Source organism: Hyaena hyaena, unplaced genomic scaffold (assembly GCF_003009895.1).
Source record: "Hyaena hyaena isolate Hyena2069 unplaced genomic scaffold, ASM300989v1 scaffold_345, whole genome shotgun sequence".
In the NCBI taxonomy this organism is placed as follows: domain Eukaryota; kingdom Metazoa; phylum Chordata; class Mammalia; order Carnivora; family Hyaenidae; genus Hyaena; species Hyaena hyaena.
The window spans coordinates 643,923-662,847 of record NW_024080976.1 but is presented as its reverse complement, the minus strand read 5'-3'; the positions used below and the strand labels follow the sequence as shown (position 1 = coordinate 662,847).

The following is an 18,925-nucleotide window of genomic DNA, read 5'->3' as shown; positions in this document are numbered from 1 at the left end:
TGAAAGGATTTAGCGTGCAAGAAGTTCTGATAGCCTGCTCTTCCAGCGGGTTCCCCTCCCACCTGGGCCCTTCCAAGGCCATCCCTCCCATCTGTGCCCACTCCGCAGTGTGGGCAGGTTGGGTTCTGGAGCTCTGGTTGGTCGATACCATATGAAGACCCGTCTCCGAAGGATCCCCAGTGGCTCAGAGGCCAGGAGGCGCAGCCTATCATAAACGAGGGTGAAGGGGCGGGGCACTAGAGGATGAGAGCGCCGATTGGGTGAAAGGCGGACCCTTAGGACCTTTGAGAGTTCCGGTTGGTTTGAGAAAACCTGCGTCAGGAACGTGGAGCGGAAGTGACTGGGAAGGGAATGGGGTAGTTTAATTCGGGTATTGGAGGGGGACTCTGGCGGACGGTCAGTTTTGGGGGTGGCTGGGGGCGGAGATGGGTGTGAATGGGGATCTAGGGAAGCTCAGACGGTAGTCCAGGGAGGCTCAGATGTGGAATTCTAGAAGACAAGGGGTGGAGAGTTTAAGGGGTTCAGGTAGGGAAGAAGGTTTGAGAGGAGTCAGGCTCTGGACTAAAGGCCCAAGGTTGCTACAGGAAAGGGGCGTTCGGGAGAGGAAGTCTGGAGGGGTCCGGGGGGGGGGGATCCGAGGAGACTGAGAGTGGACCTCTCTGAGGAGACTCAGATTCGGGGCACGCGGGTGTTCAGAATGGGGCATCTGAAAGGGCTTGAGGCGGCAGGAGGGTGCATGGGGAGTGTGAATGTTGTTAGAGACCCTGACTCATGGTTGCAAGTCTGACGTTTGATGGCGTCTCAGACTGTTTGAAGGGGCTTTGGGATGCAGCCCTAGAGGGTGTGCGTGGAACTCTTGAGAACGGCTCCCAGGGAGGTCAGAGGATGTTCTCTGTGAGAGGCTTAAGAGGGCAGAAATGTGTAGTTTGGTGGGCTTTTGTGGATAAAGTTTGGGGCAGTGTTCTGGGTACTATGTCCGGGTGGCGCTTGAGATGGCTGAGGACCCAGGTTTTAGAAACCAAGTGAGTTTAGCTGTAGGGGCAAGATGAGGCCCTGGCCCTTGATAAAGCAGAAAATAGTATCATAGCCTGAGAGTGGGAGGCTTCGTGACTTCAGAGTGTCCTCCCCTCCCCCACAGGACTGGGTGCATGGAGATGGTGTCCATGGAGGATCAGGATGCCAGGGTCCCAGCCCTGGAACCATTCAGGGTGGAACAGGTTGTCAGACTTGGGGTGCAGAGGGTGAAGGTGGGGACTCTAGGGTGGGGGATAGGGTGGGGATAGCCAGCCCGACTCTTGAGTTTGAACTGCTTCCTCCCTCCAAATTCATTCTTACCCTTGGGGTACAGCCCCACCCTCACCCCCACTTCCCGCCCCCAAAATGGGCATTAATCCTTTGACTTCAGGCCCTGGCCTGTCCAAGAACATCTGGAGACTCTTCAGAGGGAGGGCCTGTTCAGTGATACTAGGGCCCTTGTGTAGATTGAAGGGCCACACCTTCATGGGGATCTCTATCCTAGGCACCACCTGTAATCTACTATGTCCCTGACTTCATCTCTAAGGAAGAGGAGGAGTATTTGCTTCGACAGGTAACCTGAACACCCTGCTGATTCGTTTTTCCCTCCTTCCCAGGTCCCTCCCCAATCTCCAGATTCTGTGTGAGAGTCCCTAAGGCCACAGTAAGGATCCTGGCAGCAAGGAGAGTGCCATCCAACACCCATCCCTCATCTTCCCTTTTCCTCTCTCAGGACCTGCTGGAGCCTGTCAGAGCTTTTCCCAGGAGGCTTAGAGGAAACCAAACTGATTCTTAGAAAGGTAGTTCTTATGCAGCTCAGACTCCCAGTGCTGGGATAGCCCAGTGCAGCCTCCAAAGCAGGTGTTACTGAGATCAGATGTGTTATGCTAGAAACAAAGTTACAAACCTCATACTCTCTGTGCTGAGATAGCCCAGTTCAGGCCCTTGAGGTTTGGGGAATTAAGAGTTTGCAGTTTCAGATTTCTGTGCAGACAGTAACAAGCATTAGAATGCTACAGAGTAAATTCTTCCTTCTGCTGAGAGGGCTCAGCATAGACTCAGAGTCTTGGGAATAAGGTTACTAAACTCAGATCACCTGTGCTGAGATAGCCCAGTATTCTGTATTCTATTCTTAAGGTTTGGGGAGAGGAGAATTTACAAAGTTCAGATCCTTGGCAGGTTCAGAGCTTTAGTCATAGAGCACAGATCTTCCTTGTGCTGTCCCAACTAGTATTGTCAAGTTTGGGTCCCAGGAATAAGCTAGTTACAGAACACAGATTCTTGTGCTGAGATAGCCCATTCCAGCCCCATCCATAACTGTGAAAGGAATGAGATTATCAAGTAGAATACATACTTCTTGGAGATTGCCCATTCTAGACCTTTGGGATATTGGCAGTGGAGAGCTTTCTTTCCTTCCTTCCTTCCTTCCTTCCTTCCTTCCTTCCTTCCTTCCTTCCTTCCTTCCTTCCTTCCTTCCTTCCATTTTGAGAGTGAGTTGTGAGCGGGGGAGTGCCAGAGAGAGGGAGTGAAAGAATCCCAAACAGGCTCCGCTCTTTCAGCGCAGAGCCTTAAGCGGGGCTCAGTCCCATGAGCTGTGATATCATGACATGAGCCAAGATCAAGAGCCAGACACTTAACCGATTGAGCCATCCAGAAACCCAGCAGCGGAGCATTTCAAAGTACTCCCTGCTATGCAGAGATAGCCCAGCTTTGCACATTTTCTCCCCCAGGTGATAGGAGCAAAGAGGTTCCAGAAGTTAAGCTGTGCTAAGATAGCCCAGGATTCAGGAAATTATGGAGTGTACGCTGTTTGCTGAGTTAAAAAAGCCCACTCCAGCCCAGAGCTCAGAGTAGATTCAGACCACGATTGTGTAGTTCTGGTACACATAGGGGAGAGGACAAACAACACAATCCTGGGAATGTTCTATCCCAGAGACTTTGAGATGACCCATTCCCCCCCACCCCCCCAAGTAGATGGCCCTATGTTGACATGGGTGGGAGAATCAGTGAGGGTGGTCCTGAAACAGGACTGATCCCCCCCCCCCGCCCCCAGGTCTTCAATGCCCCAAAGCCAAAGTGGACCCAGCTCTCTGGGAGGAAGTTACAGAACTGGGGTAAGTGTCCCTGCCTGGGGGCATGGGTGATTTGGGGGTATAGGCTGGGGCAGGTGACTCAGGTTGGATAGTCAAGACACAGGGTGGGTCCTGAGGGTTTAAGGGGTTCCATGGACCAGGAGAATTCCAAGGGGTGAGTGGAGGTTCTGAGAGGTTAGGAATTTCCTGATGAGTTGGGGATATCTCAAAGTGTCCAGGGGTTTGGAGAAGTCAGGAAGCCTTGGAAGCATTGGGTGGTGATCTCCGGAGTCACAGGTTCCCAAGGGTCAGAGTACTACCAACCACTAAAATATCCCTAATGGGGGTTCCAGGTGCTAGGGCTCCTTGGTTGGGTGTCCTCAGGACCCCATTCGCCTCTCCCAGGTGGGCTCCCCCATCCCCGGGGGATGGTTCCTGAGCGGCTGCCTCTGTGGCTCCAGCGCTACGTGGATAAAGTATCTGACCTCAGCCTTTTTGGAGGTCTCCCAGCCAACCACGTCCTTGTGAACCAGTATCTGCCTGGGGAGGGCATCATGGTAACCACACACCTTCACCCCAACCCCCAGACTTCTGATCCACTGTGGGGCAGGGCCTCATGTTGACCCACCTCTGCTCATTAAGCAGCCACATACCCCAACCAGGTATTCACCACCTCATCCCAAGCTGGGGCACCCTCCTGAGCCCCAGAGGGTGTGTGGGGGGGTGTGGACTCCTGCCCTGTCCAGCCCTGGTGCCCACTCCCCAGCCCCACGAGGACGGGCCACTCTACTACCCGACCGTCAGCACCATCAGCCTGGGCTCCCACACCATGCTGGACCTCTACGAGCCGCGGCAGCCAAAGGATGATGACCCTGCAGAGCAGGTGGGCCCTGAGACACTGCTCCGGCCACTCGTGGGCATTCTGACATCCCACATCCTCCAAGAGGCCCCAGTCCCTCCTGCTTGCGGGGTACCGCTGATACTCTCCCAGACACCTTCCCCAGTCCCCTCATCGAGTACACCCACATCCTCCCAGACTCCAGACCCATCCATTTGCAGGGTCCCCTAGAAATGATATCTACAGACACCTCAGGAGCCTCACCTGCTAAGTGAGTGTCCCGACGCCCCACAGATCCCCAGGCCCCACACGTTCAGAGTGTTCCAATAGCCCAAGGTCCATATACCCTATGCAAGACCTCCCTGTGCTCCCAACAGACACTGATATCCTCGGATACCCAACACCGTTTACTTGTGATTGTCCTTGACATCATGTCCCTGATTGTCCCTGTAGATTTGCCTCGAAGGATACCCTCAGATTCTCCTTGGGGCCTCAACCCATGACTCATTGCTCAAGGACCCCCCGGATATACTGACTCCCTTCTGTGGGGGTTGCTCATAACAGTTGCTCTCCTGACCTTGCTCTGAGTGATGCATTTCTGATACCTCATGGTTCACAGAAACTCCCCTGACACCCTGACCCCAGCTGCCCCTTTGTAGCCCTACATGCTCCTGGGTAGGCTGCAGTCCCCTTCCACTGTGCGGGTGTCCTCAAGCATCCTGATGTCTGCAGACAGGCCCAGACCACGCTGGCTCCTCACTGCCTCACTCTTACTACCCACCCCCTTCCTAGTTTCAGCCAAGCCTTCAGTCCAGTTCCTCCATTTCCTAGGACAGCTGACCCCTGGTGTCTAAGCCCCAGCCCCTTGGAGATTCCAGCCGCAATTCCCTTAGACACCCCCATCTGCAGCCACTCTCCCTCTCTCAAGAGAGGCCCTCGCTCCCCACTCCCGCCCACTAACTGAGATCCGTAGGATTTCCACTGCACAGTTTCTCCATGGGAGCACACTTGTCCCTCAACCTTTGCCCCTGGGAACTCGCTCACCCTCGCCCCCCTGACCATTAAACTCTGCTGACGGCTCCCCCCCTTGACTTCTGGGGGGCCCACTGACCTTCAACCCATCCCACAGCCCTGGTCCCCACCCCGGCCGACCACCTCACTGCTGCTGGAACCGCGCAGCCTCCTGGTGCTCCGTGGCACTGCCTACACGCGCCTCCTTCACGGCATCGCAGCTGCCCGAGAAGACGCGCTGGACGCCACCTCCCTGCCGCCCAACGCTGCTGCCTGCCCGTCTGCGCGGCCCGGAGCCAGCCTGGTCCGTGGCACGCGCATCTCACTGACTATCCGCCGGGTGCCCCGCGTGCTGCGCACCAGCCTCCTGCTCAGCAAGTGATGCCAGGCGCCTGCACTGCTCACATTCCCGGGCTCTCCGCCTCCTCCTGACAGCTGTGACCCTGTGACCTTGGAACCCTGGGGCAGAGGCAGCTCCCCCCCACCCCCGGGTTATTTATTTTCCCAGTAACTTGGCGGGAACTACAGGAAGAGGCCCCATTTCAAATAAACCAACAAAAATCTTTCTTTGGTTTTGGATGGAGTGGGGGCAGATGCATGGGTTCCTGAGGGGTACTGTGTCTGGGACCTTGGATGGTGTGGGCCCTGGGATCAGATGTACAGGTCACTGAGTGGGGCAGAATCCAGGGCTCTTGAGGGGTCAGGGTTGTATCTGGAACCCCCCTAGATGGGATGAGTGGGGTGAGCCTGAGAGGTTCCGCTAACTGGTGGGCTCAGAAGAAAGGAGTTAAGTGGTGCTGCTGCCACTTGAGCCGGGCATCAAATTACCTGAGTCCAGTTCTGCTAGTGAGTAGGTGGAGCTGAGTCTGCTCCTGGGCCTCTGGCTGCCTCAGACCTGTGTGAGTCCTACTGAGGAGGTCTGGGGGGATACCCCGGGCCAGGAAAAGGGCTCTCACTGGGGATCCTCACTGACTCTCTGTCCCCAGGCTCCCAGCTATGGCCCTCCCCCCACCTCTGGGCTCTAGACTCCCCTCAGAGCCCTTCAACCACCCCCCTGGAGCCCTTAGGGAACTGGACATTGCTGGATGCATCATCTGCCCTGCATCGGGAGAGAAGAGAATCAGGTAGGGGCTGGACTTTTGAAATTTGGGTCCCAAAAGGGTGGAGGCAGTAGCAGGGGTATTTTGAGGGTGGGAGGTACTAGGGCTCTGTTCACCTAGGGACAGAGACATGGGAGAGGGACCTAGGGACAGGGGTAGGGTGGATAATGGGCACCTAGGTTCAGCCAGAGGCCTGTCAATGCCTCCTACCTCCCAGACCAGAACAGGCCCAGAAACTGGGGCAAGACTCCTTGGACCCTCCCGAACACCTCCAGGGTGGGCTCAGGGGCACTGAGCCTGCCGCTGGTCCCCTGAGATTGCCAGCACCCTCTTCCAGTGAGGACCCAGCTGGGGGCAGACACCGTGAGGTGAGCTGAGGTGATTCAGGCCCCTTGTGCCAGCCATCACCTCCTCTCTCCTAGAATATGGTCTCCAAACTGGGGATGAGGTGATGATTCTGGAAAAGTGTTGGGTACCTGTGGGGGGAGGGGCACTCTAGAAAATGATTCTTTACTAATCACTATAGAAAATCTTTATTATTTTACCAACTGGGAGAGAATTATCTCCTCATTGACCTTGGTGCAGTCCAATTCCTTGTGGGGTATCCAGCTCCATCACCCACTCCCTGTTCAGACCCCTAGGCCCCTTATGTCCACATTTCTAGGAGCCTCGAAAACCTGGAGACTTTGAACTAGAGGTCTTCAGGCCTGGCTCCACTGGGAAGAACTCCAGGTGGGAGCAGCCCTGGTACAGACCACAGATGGACTCTGCTACAGAAGGAGCCTGCAGAAGAGGGGTGGCAGCGGAAGTGGGGGCAAGGTCTGGGTTGGCCCACCGGCCCTGACTCAGTCCTCTGTGTTCCCCAGCACCTCATCTCTGGCCAGGAGGTATTGGAGGCTGAGCAGGACAGCCTATCCCTTTGCCTGTTGGGGCTGGGCCTCCGGCTGCAGGACCTAGAGCAAGGCCTAGGGCCCTGGGCATCAGCCCAGAGCGGGATGGTCCAGCTGCAGGTGGGCAGTGGGAGGCCACGGTATGGGGGGTGGGCGGGGCCTCAGGAATGGGTGCCAGCTTCCTGGCTTGGGAAATGGGTTTACTCCATGTTCCAGGTGTCTGGGTAAGGGTGAGGGGGAAGGGTTATAACTCCAGGTTGCTGATCTCTGCTGCTCCGGGTGTGTGGGTGGGGGGTGGGAGTGGTGTCCAATCTTGTGTCCCCAGGCCCTACAGGCAGACCTCTGTGGAGCAGCTGAGCGTGTAGATGCACTGCTGGCATTTGGTGAGGGGCTGGCACAGCGGAGTGAGCCTCAGGCCCGGGCATCCCTGGAGCAGGTCCTGAGGGCCCTGGGAGCCCACCGAGACAGCATCTTGCGGCGACTGTGGTGGCTGCAGGCCCAGCTGGTCAGCTACAGCCTGGTATGGCCCACCCTGGCAGTCCCCGCCCCAGGTACCAATTCCACAACCCCCATGACTCTGTCCTCTGACCAGGTGTTCGAGGAGGCCAATACACTGGACCAGGACTTGGAAGTTGAGGGGGACTTGGACGGGCCAGGACCTGGTGGGGCCTGGGGACCCTGGGGACCCAGTAGCTTCCCTACTCCTGCAGAATTGGAGTGGGACCCGGCAGGGGATGTTGGAGGCCTCAGGCCCTTGGGCCGAAAGACAACCTGGACACCAGGAACCCCCTGTGAGCTGTGTGGCCACAGGGTCCCCCAGGGCAGGGGACAAGGCCTTGAGGTGAGAGCAGGTGGGGGACATCCCTCCCTTCCTCCCCAGGCACCCTTGGGACCCCTCTGTGTGCCTCTTAGTAGGGTACTTCCCTTTCAGGGGGGTCTTGGTGGCTCTGTCTCTCCTTCTGTCTCAGTGTCTCTTTCTTGCTGTCTCAATATTGTCCTCCCTCCCTCCTTCCCACTGCCTCTCTCAGTCTCCGTCTTCCTCTATCTCTTTGTTTCCCTCTTGTCATCTCATTTCCTCTCTCTCTGCCTCACTCTCCCCTCTGCAGCCACACTAGCCTCCTGGTTCTTCAAACATTCCAAATCCACTCCTATCTCAAAGCCCCCATACACATGCCCAACTCACCTCCTCACTTCATTCCAGTCTCTCCCCAGATGTCACCTCTTCACAGAGGCCTGCCCCGATCTCCAAACATTATCACTCCTTAACCTCTTTATTTCCGAATAGCACTTACCACATCTTGACATGGTACATTTATTTATTAATGTACAGTCTCTCTCTGCTAGAATATAAGCTCTGGATCTAGAATATAAGTTTACATGTCCACCATGTCCTCAGATTCTAGAACAGTGCCCGGCATGTAATGGACACTCATTAAATATTTGTTAAGTGAATGAACAAGTAATGTCTCTTCTCGGTTTCTTTGGCTCTGTCCCTCTCTTCGTCTCTCCCTGAGATACTTTTCGTCCCCCAGAATCTCACCTCTGTGACAACCCCATCTTGGCCCTTGCCCAACTTTGTGTCTGTCACTGGGTTCTCCAAGAGAGACCTCCCACCCCTCTACTTCCCCACAGGACATGCTCATGTCGGGCTTCAGCCACCGGAAACACTTAGCATGTCAGCGAAGACGCTCCCTGCTCCAGAAGCCTCAGGTGAGCTGTTCCTCAGCCAGGTGTATCATTCTGGAATTTTGATGGCAAGTGACAGAAACCTAACTGAAAAGGAATTACACTGTAATTCTATTTGTTCATGTAACTGACAAGGGATGCTGTTTTTTCATGTAACTGACAAGGCTGGGTGCTGCTGAAGTGATCTCAAATGCTGTCAGGGTTCAGTCCTTCCCTCTCTTGGGCTCTGCTTCTCCAAGGTGGATTCCTTCTCAACAAACGGCTGCCCCAACAGCTGAAAACTCACTTGCACTGGTATTGTGCCCACCCAAGGGGAAGCAGAGTGCAACTGATCTGCTGGCAGCAATGTCCCAGGGCTGCCTCACACTTGCCCAGCTTGGGTCATGGTGTGTCCTGTGAACCAAGTACAGTGGCCAGCCTGATGGAGTGCTCTCATAGGCCAGATCTGGCTCACATCCCTGGCCATGGAAGTGGAGATATGTGGGGTCGGCCACACAAGAACCTGAAGGCCTGAGACGGGGGTGAAATGACGCCCTCCACCCACTGCACAAATTGAGCCACTGTTACCAGGAGGAGGAGGATTGGATGGAGGGCAGGCACAGATATCCACCACACATGAGAGGGTGGGGAGGGTGCGAGGAAAGGAGGAAAAACAGACTCAGTCCTGTAGGTCTATGGTAGTAAGGAAGAGTCCAGAGTAAGTGTCCCTTCCATCTATTCTGCTGCTGGCTGCTGTCTCCCCTTAGGACAAGAAGCAAGCCTCTCCCAACCTGCAGGATGTGATGTTGGAGGTAGACCCTGGGTGAGATGCCTGGGAGATGGGTCTGAGGGTGGGGGATACAGGGCTCATAGTGGTAGCGCACCATACATTCGACATTGCATTTTCCTTCACAGAGCCCCTCCTCCTGCATCCAGGTGGTCCCTGACCTTCCTCCTTCTCCTCCTCCTCTTCCTTCTCCTCCTGGGTGCCACAGTGCTCCTGCCACCATCAGGGGGTTCCTGCTGGTCTCCTGCCCGCCTGGCCAGGACACCTTACCTCGTGCTCAGCTATGTCAATGGTCCCCCCCCAATCTGAGCACATGGCCCAGACATATGTAATAAATGGTCACTGTCCAAGGATGTGTCTTAGTCTGCTTGGTCGCCTATAACAAAATAACAGACTGGGTAGCTTATAAACAATAGAAGTTTATTTGTTACAGTTCTGGAGGCTGGTAAGTCCAAGATCTCAAGGTGCCAGCAGATTGTCTATCTGCTTCACAGATGGTCACTTTCTTGCTGTGTCCTCACATGACAGAGGGGCAGGGAGCTCTCTTATAAGGACTCCAAATCCCTTTTATGAGAGCTTCACTGTTGCAATCTACTTATTGCCCAAAGGCCTCACCTAATACTATCATATTGGGGGTTAAGACTTCAACATACGAGTTTTGAGGCGGGCACAGCCCATAGCAAGGGTGTGTGAGGATACTCGGTGTGTGAAAACTCAGAATTGGGGTACAGCCCTGATGTCTGGGCAGCCCCTCCACAGATCCCTTTGCTTTTAGTGTACAACACAGAACTGAGTCAGCCCATCTTGGGTTGGGGTCCCGCAGACCCCGAGGCAAAGATTCAAGCACAAGTAGTTTATTAGGGAGATGACCCCCCAGGCAGACTGAGGGGAAGTGGGGAAGTGAGCCAGGGAAGGGAGTTAATGACCTGGTTGCTGTTCTGGGCACTGGGGGCACCATCCCACCAGGGACCTCTGGGAGACTGGGACACACTCAAAGTTGGTCCACCAAAAGGGTGAAGAAGTTGTGGCATTTACGTACCAGCTTCCGTCTCTCATTGGTTAAGGACTGTTCCTAAAGATGCCAACTGCCCAGCACCTCCGGCCTCTCCTGCCTGTCAAGGCTCCTTAGGGAAAGAGGCACAGGTGCTTGTCACAGGAAGCGGGAGGTGTGTACGGGAAGGATGCAGGTGATGTAGGCGCGCTGCCACCACCTGCCACGGCCCCTGTTCAGCACTCGTACGGGTTCTCCGTTCAAACACTGTACATGGTGGGCTCCCAGGCTGGGCCGTCCCCGAGGTAAGACTGTGAAACCCCCCTTCCCAAGTTGTCAGAGCTCAGTCCTGTACTCTAGTCCCCAGCCTCAGGTGTCTATGCACTTCCTCTCCTTAGAGTTTATGCTATCAGGACAAGAGGTGGAACAGGACTAGACTCAAGAACAGAGGCAGAACCACTTGCTAGGCTCCTGGATGTGCACTAAACACACATCTCTTCCTTAATGCTCACAACTATCCAAGGCTGTGTCCGCACTTAACAGAATGGGAAGCTGAGGCTCGAGAGAGGAAGTCCTGGCCCGAGGCCACACAAGGAACAAGAAGCTGAAGCCCAATTCCCACTAGTTTAAGTGGAAATGGGAACTGATTTGGGGGGTAACTGAAAAGTTCAGGCTGCAAGGAGAGCTGGATCCATGGGGCACAAGTGGTATCTCTATCTCTCAGTTGTTTCCTCTGGTTTGGCTTCATTCTCACCTAGCAGTAGCCAGAGTGCCCCTCAAGCCCTCGAAGCATACATCCCACCAGTTCAGCAGCCAACAGGATAATCACCCTTCCCTTACAGCCCAAAGCTGGCTCCCCTGACCCATGTCACCTGCTTTCCTGGGGGCTGCTGTCAGCCCTGCCTGAATCATGTGCACTGAAAATGGGGGAGGAGCGAGTCTCCAAAAAAAAAAAAAAAAAACCAAGGAGCTGCTGGGAAGGGCGAATGGACACTGAGGGAGAGGGGCAGGAAGCAGCAGATTCTGGGGAAAAACAGAACACAGACCTGACCTGTGTCCACATCAAGTCTCTGTCCCCAACCAAGAAGAGGCATAGTCTCCCTGGTGTCACTACAAATAGGGCGAGCAGAGTCTTGGCAATTCTGACCCAACTGACCAGGTAATGGAACAAATCTGTGCCATTCATTCATTCATTCATTCATTCAAAACTGAGTGTCTGCTTTGAGTCAGTTCCTGGTCAGAGCAGGACTATGGCAAAGAACAAAACAGGTGAAAATCCTGTCCCCATGGGGGAGATCAACAGGAAATAAAATCTGTAATAAATAATAATACTAAATAATAATACTTAATACATTAAAAAACTAGGTAAAATCTGTAATAGGTCAGTTCATGATTAAAAGCTAAGGAGAAAACTAAAGCAGCCAAAGGGAAAAGGGGAACAATTTAATTAGGGTGGTTGAGGAAGGCATCAGGGAGACAATTATGTCATTATGTTGTAATTAAGTGATTAGAGCAAACTAGTGAGGAAACAAGCCACTGGACTCCTAGAGTAACGCTGTTCAAGACAGATGTAACGTGAGGCACAAATATTATTTATTTTTAAAGGAGATATGTTTATTGAATACACCACAAGGGAGCAGCAGCCAGGACAGCAAATGTGAGGGACTATAGTTACAGGGTGGAGTGATGAAGTATGGCAATGTAAGGAATTTTCCTTTTTTTGGTAACTGTGCCTGGTTGAGGGAAGCCCATTGATCAGTTAGGGCCTATCGTTATTTCTAGGTGAGTCGCTTAATGAAACTACATTCAGCTTGGTGTTCCCTGTGGGCCCTTTTAACTCAAGTTTCCACTGCTCATGCCTGTTGCCTAAAAAGCGGCCTCAACATATCCCCCCACCACCGACATGTCGACAATGATAAATCTTTGGCATTTGGGCGGAGGTCTCATCTTCAGAAGCTGCTTTAATTTTAAATTTTCTAATAGTCAAACAGTAGATGCAGGTAAAATTAATTTTGATATCTGAGTTTTTACTGTTTTACCCTAGAGACCCAAAATATTATCATTATGATATGTAATCAATATAGAAGTAATGTGATATTTTATAATTCTTTTTTCTTACTAAGTCTTGGAAATCTGATAAGCCTACCAAAACTATAAAGTTGGGTTTAGTGGAAAAACACTTTACACTGCTTGTTTTTACATTTCAATTATTTAAAATTTATAAAATTTGGGGCACCTGGGTGGCTCTGTCGGCTAAACGTCTGACTTCGGCTCAGGTCATGATCTCATGGTTCATGGGTTCAAGCCCCACATCAGGCTCTGTGCTGACAGCTAGCTCAGAGCCTGGAGCCTGCTTCAGATTCTGTATCTCCCTCTCCCTCTGACCCTCCGCTGCTCATGCTGTCTCTCTCTCTCTCTCTCTCTCTCTGAGAAATAAATAAAACATTACAAAAATTTTAAATAAAATTTATAAAATTTCTATACTTATTATTTTCTTTTTAAAAACTTTTTAATGTTTATTTATTTATTTAAAAAATTTTAATGTTTTTTATTTATTTCTGAGAGAGAGAGACAGCGTGAGCAGGGGAGGGCCAGGGAGAGAGGGAGATACAGAATCTGAAACAGGCTCCAGGCTCTGAGCTAGCTGTCAGCACAGAGCCCGACGCGGGGCTCGAACTCATGAACCATGAGATCATGACCTGAGCCCAAGTCGGACGCTTAACCCACTGAGTCACACAGGCGCCTCTAACATTTATTTATTTTTGAGAGAGAGAGACCAAGTGCTAGCAGGAGAGGGACAGAGAGAGAGGGAAACACTGAATTGGAAGCAGGCTTCAGGCCCTGACCTATCAGAGCAGAACCTGACATGGGGCTCAAATGCACAAACCCGGTGATCATGACCTGAGCTGAAGTTGGACGCTTAACCAACTGAGTCACCCAGGCACCCCTATTTATTTATTTATTTTTAAATGTTTATTTATTTTTGAGAGAGAGAGACAGGGTGCAAGTGGGGGCAGGGCAGGGACAGCCAGAGACACAGAATCTGATGCAGGCTCCAGGCTCTGAGCTATCAGCACAGAGCTCAGAAAATGAGATCTTGACCTGACCTGAAGTCAGACGATCAACCGAGCCACACAGTGTGCCCTAAAGTTTATAAAATTAAAAAAAAAATTCCTTAGTCCCTAAGCACATTTCAAATGCTCAAGCCCCAGGTTGCTCTCAGTTATCACAGTAGGTCGAGGGGAAAAGTGCAAAGGCCTTAGAAATGTGTCTGGCATTTGGGAAGGCCAGTGTGGATGGAACATGAGTGGTGGAGGGGGAGCGTGGGAGGAGGTGAGGTGAGAGAGGTGACAGGGCCAGATCAAGTGAGACCTTGTGGACCACAGAGAGGACTTCTGATCTGAGTTAGGCTGGGGACCACTGGAGTGTGTTTTCCAACTTCAATTCTGATACTTTCTGAACTTGTACAAAAAGAGAAGGGACAGCATTACAAGTCCTGTGGGCTCATCACCAGCTCCAGTTATTACCAATTCAGGGCCAATCCCCCCAGGCACCCACTGCCTTCTCTCTAGCTTACTTTGAAGCCAAATCTAGACATCATATTCTTTTACTCACAAGCAATTCATGGAGTACTGCCAGATCAGGATCGTTTTAAAATCAAATTACAATACTTTTACTGCTGTAAAGAAAACCCTAGTCATTCTTCCACACCATTCATATCCAGGATTGTGTCCAGTGCTGTACGAGGGAGGGAGCTGAGCAAGAATGGTAGTAACATGGGGTGCCTGGCTGGCTAAGTTGGTAGAGCATGCGACTCTTGAGGGGTTGTGAGTTCGAGCCCCACATTGGGTGTTGAGATGACTCAAAAATAAAATCTTTAAAGAAAAAAAAATTTTTTTAATATTATTCATATTTGAGAGACACACACACACACACAGAGTGGGAGTGGGAGAGGGTCAGAAAGGGAGACACAGAATCCGAAGCGGGCTCTAGGTTCTGAGCTGTCAGCACAGAGCCCGATGCGGGACTCAAACTCAAAAACAGTGAGATCAGACCTCAGCTGAAGTCGGATGCTCAACCGACTGAGCCACCAGGCACCCCTCAAAAATAAAATCTTAAAAACATAATAATAATGGTGGTAACTTGCTGGTGTGGTTAGTGACTCCTCATCAGGTACTGTGAGTTTCCTACACTTCCCTAAGGCCCCACTAGGTCACTTCACGTGCCTGGTCACTGGCTTGGCCCCTTGGGACAGTGGAATGTGTGACCCAAGACAAGAATGTACTCTAGTGAACTGTCATTCCCAATAGGGTGAAGACCAGAATCTATAAGGGAAACCAGATTTTATTTTTCAAAATGGCAAGGGATACCTGGGTGGCTCAGTTGTTAAGACCCAACTTTGGCTCAGGTCATGATCTCATGGCTTGTGAGTTAGAGCCCTATGTCAGGCTCTATGCTGACAGCTTCGAGTCTGGAGCTTGCTACAGATTCAGTGTCTTTCTCTCTCTACCCCTCCCCTGCTTACGCTGTCTTCCTCTCTCAAAAATAAACATTAAAAAATTTGTTTAAGGTAAAAAAAATCCAGAAATTTAATTGTAATTGATTGCTACATCTGTGAAGCTATGCATTTAAACTATCCATAAGAGATTTATAAAGTCTCAAAAATAACAGGCTTTACTGTTTTCAAATCTGTTGTAAAAATGTTCTCTGTGTGTAAAGATCTCCGATGCCCAAATGTAAATGACCATTGGCCTTTTGTGTTCTTGTAAGTTTTCACTTCAAATCACTCAAAAGCTTTAAGACTAGTACATCAAATTCCCATATACCCTTCACCTAGATTCACCATCAATATTTTACCGTACCACTTACACTCTTGCTAATATATTTATGTATGTGCATATATTTTGGAACCATATGAAATATACACTGTAGACATGATATTCTTTACTCCTAAATACTTTGGTGTATAGTTCTTTTTTTTTTTTTTTTAATTTGAGAGAGAACACAAGCTGGGGAGAAGGGCAGAGGGTGGTAGAGAATCTTAATCAGGTTTCACAATCAGCATGGACCCCCAGCTTGGGGCTTGATCCCATGACGCTCGCTGGATTGTAATCTGAGCTGAAATCCAGAGTTGGACGCTCAACCAACTCATCCAACCCAGGTACCCTGGTGTGTAGTTCTTAAGAACAAGAGCGCTCCCTTACACTAGTTATCAGAATCTGGAATTTCAACCATTCCTTTCAATTGTTATTAATCCACAATATATACCCCAAATTACTCCAAACCCCATAAGTCCTTTATAGCAATTTTCTTTTTTTAAATTTTTTTAATGTTTTATTTATTTCTGAGAGAGAGACAGCGTGAGCAAGGAAGGGTCAGAGAGAGAAGGAGACACAGAATCCGAAGCAGGCTCCAGGCTAGCTGTCAGCACAGAGCCCGACATAGGGCTCGAACCCACAAACTGTGAGATCATGACCCGAGCCGAAGTTGGACGCTTAACCGACTGAGCCACCCAGGCGCCCCACAGCAATTTTCTTAGCCCAGGAGATTCCCGTTTGACAGGGCTAAGGGACTGAGAAGCATTGACCCTGGGCCTTAGCAGAGTGAAAAAACACAGCACAAACACAGAGAATATCAACCATGTGTAAATGTTGGCACACTCTGACCCAAAGACTTGGGGGGAGGTTTATTTAGGGCATGATCCCAGGAGACAGGGGTTAGGGAGTGGGGAGAGTGAGACCAGTCAGGGGATACGCCAAAAAAGGTGCTCATGAAATGGCAACTGCTGTGGGCGACTGGGACTCAGTCCCACAGGGGGGGCCTCCGAGGAACCTTCGGGAATAGACTTGCACTTGCCCCACCTGACAACAGGCAGGCTGGAGCACTCATCCAGTGACTGCTGCACCTCCCCACCCCCCACACTCAGGCTGAGGATTGTTCCAGAGCGCATTAACCCACATTCTGTAACTCCCAGAAAGTCCTCATGCAAAGGAGCAGACATAGGAGCTCACAGCAGGAAGCTGGCAGCCTCCTGGGAACCCTCTTCTTTAGCTCCGAGTGGACCCAAACATACAAGAGGGTCACAGAATTGGGACATCATCTGCTGCCACACCACATATTCAATCCACTCTATTATAACTGCCACATGAGGGAGGCCCTATGATGATGCCCATTTCACAGATAAGGGGACTGAGGTATGAAGAGGTTAAATCACAGGTCCATGATCATATAATGAGTACGTGTTGGAGTGGGATCCAAACGCAGGCATTCCAGTTCCGGAGTCCATGACCTCCTACCTCCTCCGTCACATCAGGCACTCCGCTCCCTCATTCCCTCTACCACACAAACTCAGTTCATCTGTATTACCTGGGTAGAACGTCTCCCCTCCTGACCCAGGTCACCCCGCCACAGTGGGAACTTGCTCACTGACTGCAGCCCTACCAGAAGCTTCCATCCTGGGGATTCTTAGGGCTCAAGATCTTGGAGCCAGGAGTGAGCAAGATGGAGAGGTGACTGATGCAGTTAAGATGTAATGGGGGCTGGGGGCGCCTCGGTGGCTTAGTCGGTTAAGCGTCCGACTTTCGCTCAGGTCATGATCTCACGGTTCGTGGGTTCGAGCCCCGCGTCGGGCTCTGTGCTGACTGCCAGCTCGGAGCCTGGAGCCTGTTTCAGTCTGTGACTCCCTCTCTCTCTGACCCTCCCCTGCTCACGCTGTCTCTCTCTCTCTCTCTCCTAGAAATAAATAAAAAACATTAAAAAAAAAAAAGATGTAATGGGGGCTGGATGGGTAGGACCCCATTACTATTTTCAAAACTTTGGCTTTTACCGAGATAGATCAGCCCAGGATTAACAGGAACACTATGATGGAAATAAAAACTGAGGCTGAGAGAGATGAGCAAGATGGCGGAGGTCTCAAGTACTAATAACCAAGACAGCTGAAGTGGAAGCCATGTGTGAGCTAAGAGAGAAAAGGTCAACTGGGGCTTCTCTGGAGACAAACCAGGATGGGTCGGTCCATGGATCTGCCCAGGTGCATGAACTAGGCTGCCTCAACCAATCTGCTGGTCTAGAGAGTTCCAGAGAACAGATAGCTCTCCACACCTCTCCCTCCCAGAGGGTCACTTGTTGGCTTGTGAGGGCCTTTAAAAAAAAATCCCCAAATACATGAAATCTTTAAGACCACTAAGAGGGAAGTAATCACATCTCCAATTTTATTCCTTTTATTCAACAGTCCTGAGAGAAGGGCCCAGGAGGCAGGGTTCCCCCTCAGAACCATCAAGTATAGGTTGTCTTAAGGGGTCTTCAGTTGATCAAATGGGGTAAGATAACCCAGCCCTTTCCCCACAGGTCCTAGTTTGCCACAATTAACGGGAAGAAAGTTTTCCAAAGGGGATTTAGGGCTTCTCACCATCCATCAGGGTATCTTCCCAAACTTCTCAGCAAAAAATCTGCTCTTCTCAGAGTTAAATACAGGAGAGGGGAGCCACGGGTAAATAGAAGGATGTCCCTTTCTGTCCGATGGCAGGCGTCTTGGCTCCCCAAGCTTTCGGGTAAGTAGCTCTCTGCTTGACACAGTTCAGCCAGCCGGCAACAAAGCCGCTCCAAACCCTCATGAGAGTTCGATCTGTTATCACGGATCACACAAGGTCGGTCAACTGTCACCATCTATCACGGGGGTCTCTGGGGCTCCACGTCGCTAGGAGGGCTCTCCGATCCCCCAATCCATTGAGCTGATCTTAAGACTTCTCACGTTTCATCAGACAGGTTCCCCGATCCCCCCCCGCAGTCAGGCGGGCCCCCGGTTCCCCTGCGCTACCGGGTAAACTCCTCGTCCGGTCACCGTCCATGGGAGAGGTCTCTGGTGACCCCATGCCGTCGAGGGGATTCCTCGGACCACTGACATTGTCAGGCTGGGTCCCTGCGGCCCCCGCGCCGGACTCCTCGGCTGGACCCCGCGGGCGCACGAACTCACCCAAGGCAGTGGCGTGGCCCGAGCGCAGCAGCTGCAGCTGGCGCCGCCCGCGGCGGTACAGGTACTCGATACGCAGCACGTCGGAGCGCGGCAGGGAGGCATGCTGCCGAAACTCCGCGCGCACTCGCGCCTCGGCACCGGGCTTCCCGCGCCCGGCGCGCAGCAGCTCGCGGTACAAGCTCAGAACTTGCCTCTGCAGCCGGCTAGGCCGGCTCATGGTAGCAGCTGGGCCCAGGGCGCACACAGGAAAGGCCCCGAGAACAGCGGTGCACAGGACCTTCGCGAAGACGCGGCCGCGCAAAGCAACAGGCACTTCCGGCCCATGCGCTCCAAAACTTCCGCTTCGTGCCTCGGCTAGCGGGCGCAGCCGAGCCCCGTTGGCTGTCGGTCAGTTACGTCACAATATTGTGGGGCAGGGGCGGAGCTGCTGGCTCCCCGCCTGTCCGGCAGGGCATCTGTGTACTTGGGACTGCAATTCTGGGAACCCGAAGCAGGAGGGGGCTAGGTGCTCGGACTCAGATTTGGGTCGGAAGGGGCAGGGTCCCGACCTGAGTCTTGGGAAACGTAGGGGACTGGAGGTTGAGA

General features: G+C 52.1%; 3 protein-coding genes across 10 annotated transcripts; 2 read left to right on the top strand and 1 right to left on the bottom strand.

Moving 5' to 3' along the window:
* The first annotated feature begins 320 nt into the window (after window positions 1-320).
* ALKBH6 (alkB homolog 6) lies at window positions 321-5,500 on the top strand. 5 transcript variants are annotated; one of them, XM_039249669.1, is made up of 7 exons: window positions 321-370; window positions 1,139-1,217; window positions 1,520-1,588; window positions 3,068-3,128; window positions 3,492-3,643; window positions 3,853-3,969; window positions 5,054-5,500. In XM_039249669.1, exons 2-7 carry the CDS (start codon window positions 1,149-1,151, stop codon window positions 5,315-5,317), a joined length of 732 nt encoding a protein of 243 aa, XP_039105600.1. In that variant the 5' UTR covers window positions 321-370; window positions 1,139-1,148; the 3' UTR covers window positions 5,318-5,500. The 5 variants fall into 5 exon arrangements, with proteins under 5 accessions (XP_039105600.1, XP_039105599.1, XP_039105603.1 ...); XM_039249668.1 differs by having other exon boundaries at window positions 333-396; XM_039249670.1 differs by lacking the exon at window positions 321-370 and adding an exon at window positions 505-525.
* A 78-nt stretch (window positions 5,501-5,578) lies between these two features.
* SYNE4 (spectrin repeat containing nuclear envelope family member 4) lies at window positions 5,579-9,712 on the top strand. Of its 4 annotated transcripts, none has more exons than XM_039249665.1 (8): window positions 5,579-6,059; window positions 6,253-6,403; window positions 6,902-7,045; window positions 7,251-7,430; window positions 7,518-7,766; window positions 8,558-8,635; window positions 9,358-9,413; window positions 9,506-9,712. In XM_039249665.1, exons 1-8 carry the CDS (start codon window positions 5,932-5,934, stop codon window positions 9,684-9,686), a joined length of 1,167 nt encoding a protein of 388 aa, XP_039105596.1. In that variant the 5' UTR covers window positions 5,579-5,931; the 3' UTR covers window positions 9,687-9,712. The 4 variants fall into 4 exon arrangements, with proteins under 4 accessions (XP_039105596.1, XP_039105595.1, XP_039105597.1 ...); XM_039249664.1 differs by having other exon boundaries at window positions 7,251-7,445; XM_039249666.1 differs by having other exon boundaries at window positions 7,251-7,476; window positions 7,636-7,766.
* Window positions 9,713-17,551: 7,839 nt separating this feature from the next.
* Window positions 17,552-18,650, bottom strand: SDHAF1 (succinate dehydrogenase complex assembly factor 1). Its single transcript, XM_039249653.1, has one exon. The coding sequence runs from the start codon at window positions 18,555-18,557 to the stop codon at window positions 18,105-18,107; it is 453 nt and encodes a 150-aa protein (XP_039105584.1). The 5' UTR covers window positions 18,558-18,650; the 3' UTR covers window positions 17,552-18,104.
* Window positions 18,651-18,925: the final 275 nt, after the last annotated feature.

Coding starts and splice junctions, on each gene's coding strand:
- ALKBH6 (XM_039249669.1), top strand. CDS start 1,149: ATGGAGATGGTGTCCATGGAGGATCAGGATGCCAGGGTCCCAGCCCTG. Junction 1,218..1,519: donor AACCATTCAGGGTGGAACAG/GTTGTCAGACTT, acceptor TCTCTATCCTAG/GCACCACCTGTAATCTACTA. Junction 3,644..3,852: donor TGCCTGGGGAGGGCATCATG/GTAACCACACAC, acceptor CCCACTCCCCAG/CCCCACGAGGACGGGCCACT.
- SYNE4 (XM_039249664.1), top strand. CDS start 5,932: ATGGCCCTCCCCCCACCTCTGGGCTCTAGACTCCCCTCAGAGCCCTTC. Junction 7,046..7,250: donor GCGGGATGGTCCAGCTGCAG/GTGGGCAGTGGG, acceptor TTGTGTCCCCAG/GCCCTACAGGCAGACCTCTG. Junction 8,636..9,357: donor CCCTGCTCCAGAAGCCTCAG/GTGAGCTGTTCC, acceptor GTCTCCCCTTAG/GACAAGAAGCAAGCCTCTCC.
- SDHAF1 (XM_039249653.1), bottom strand. CDS start 18,557: ATGAGCCGGCCTAGCCGGCTGCAGAGGCAAGTTCTGAGCTTGTACCGC.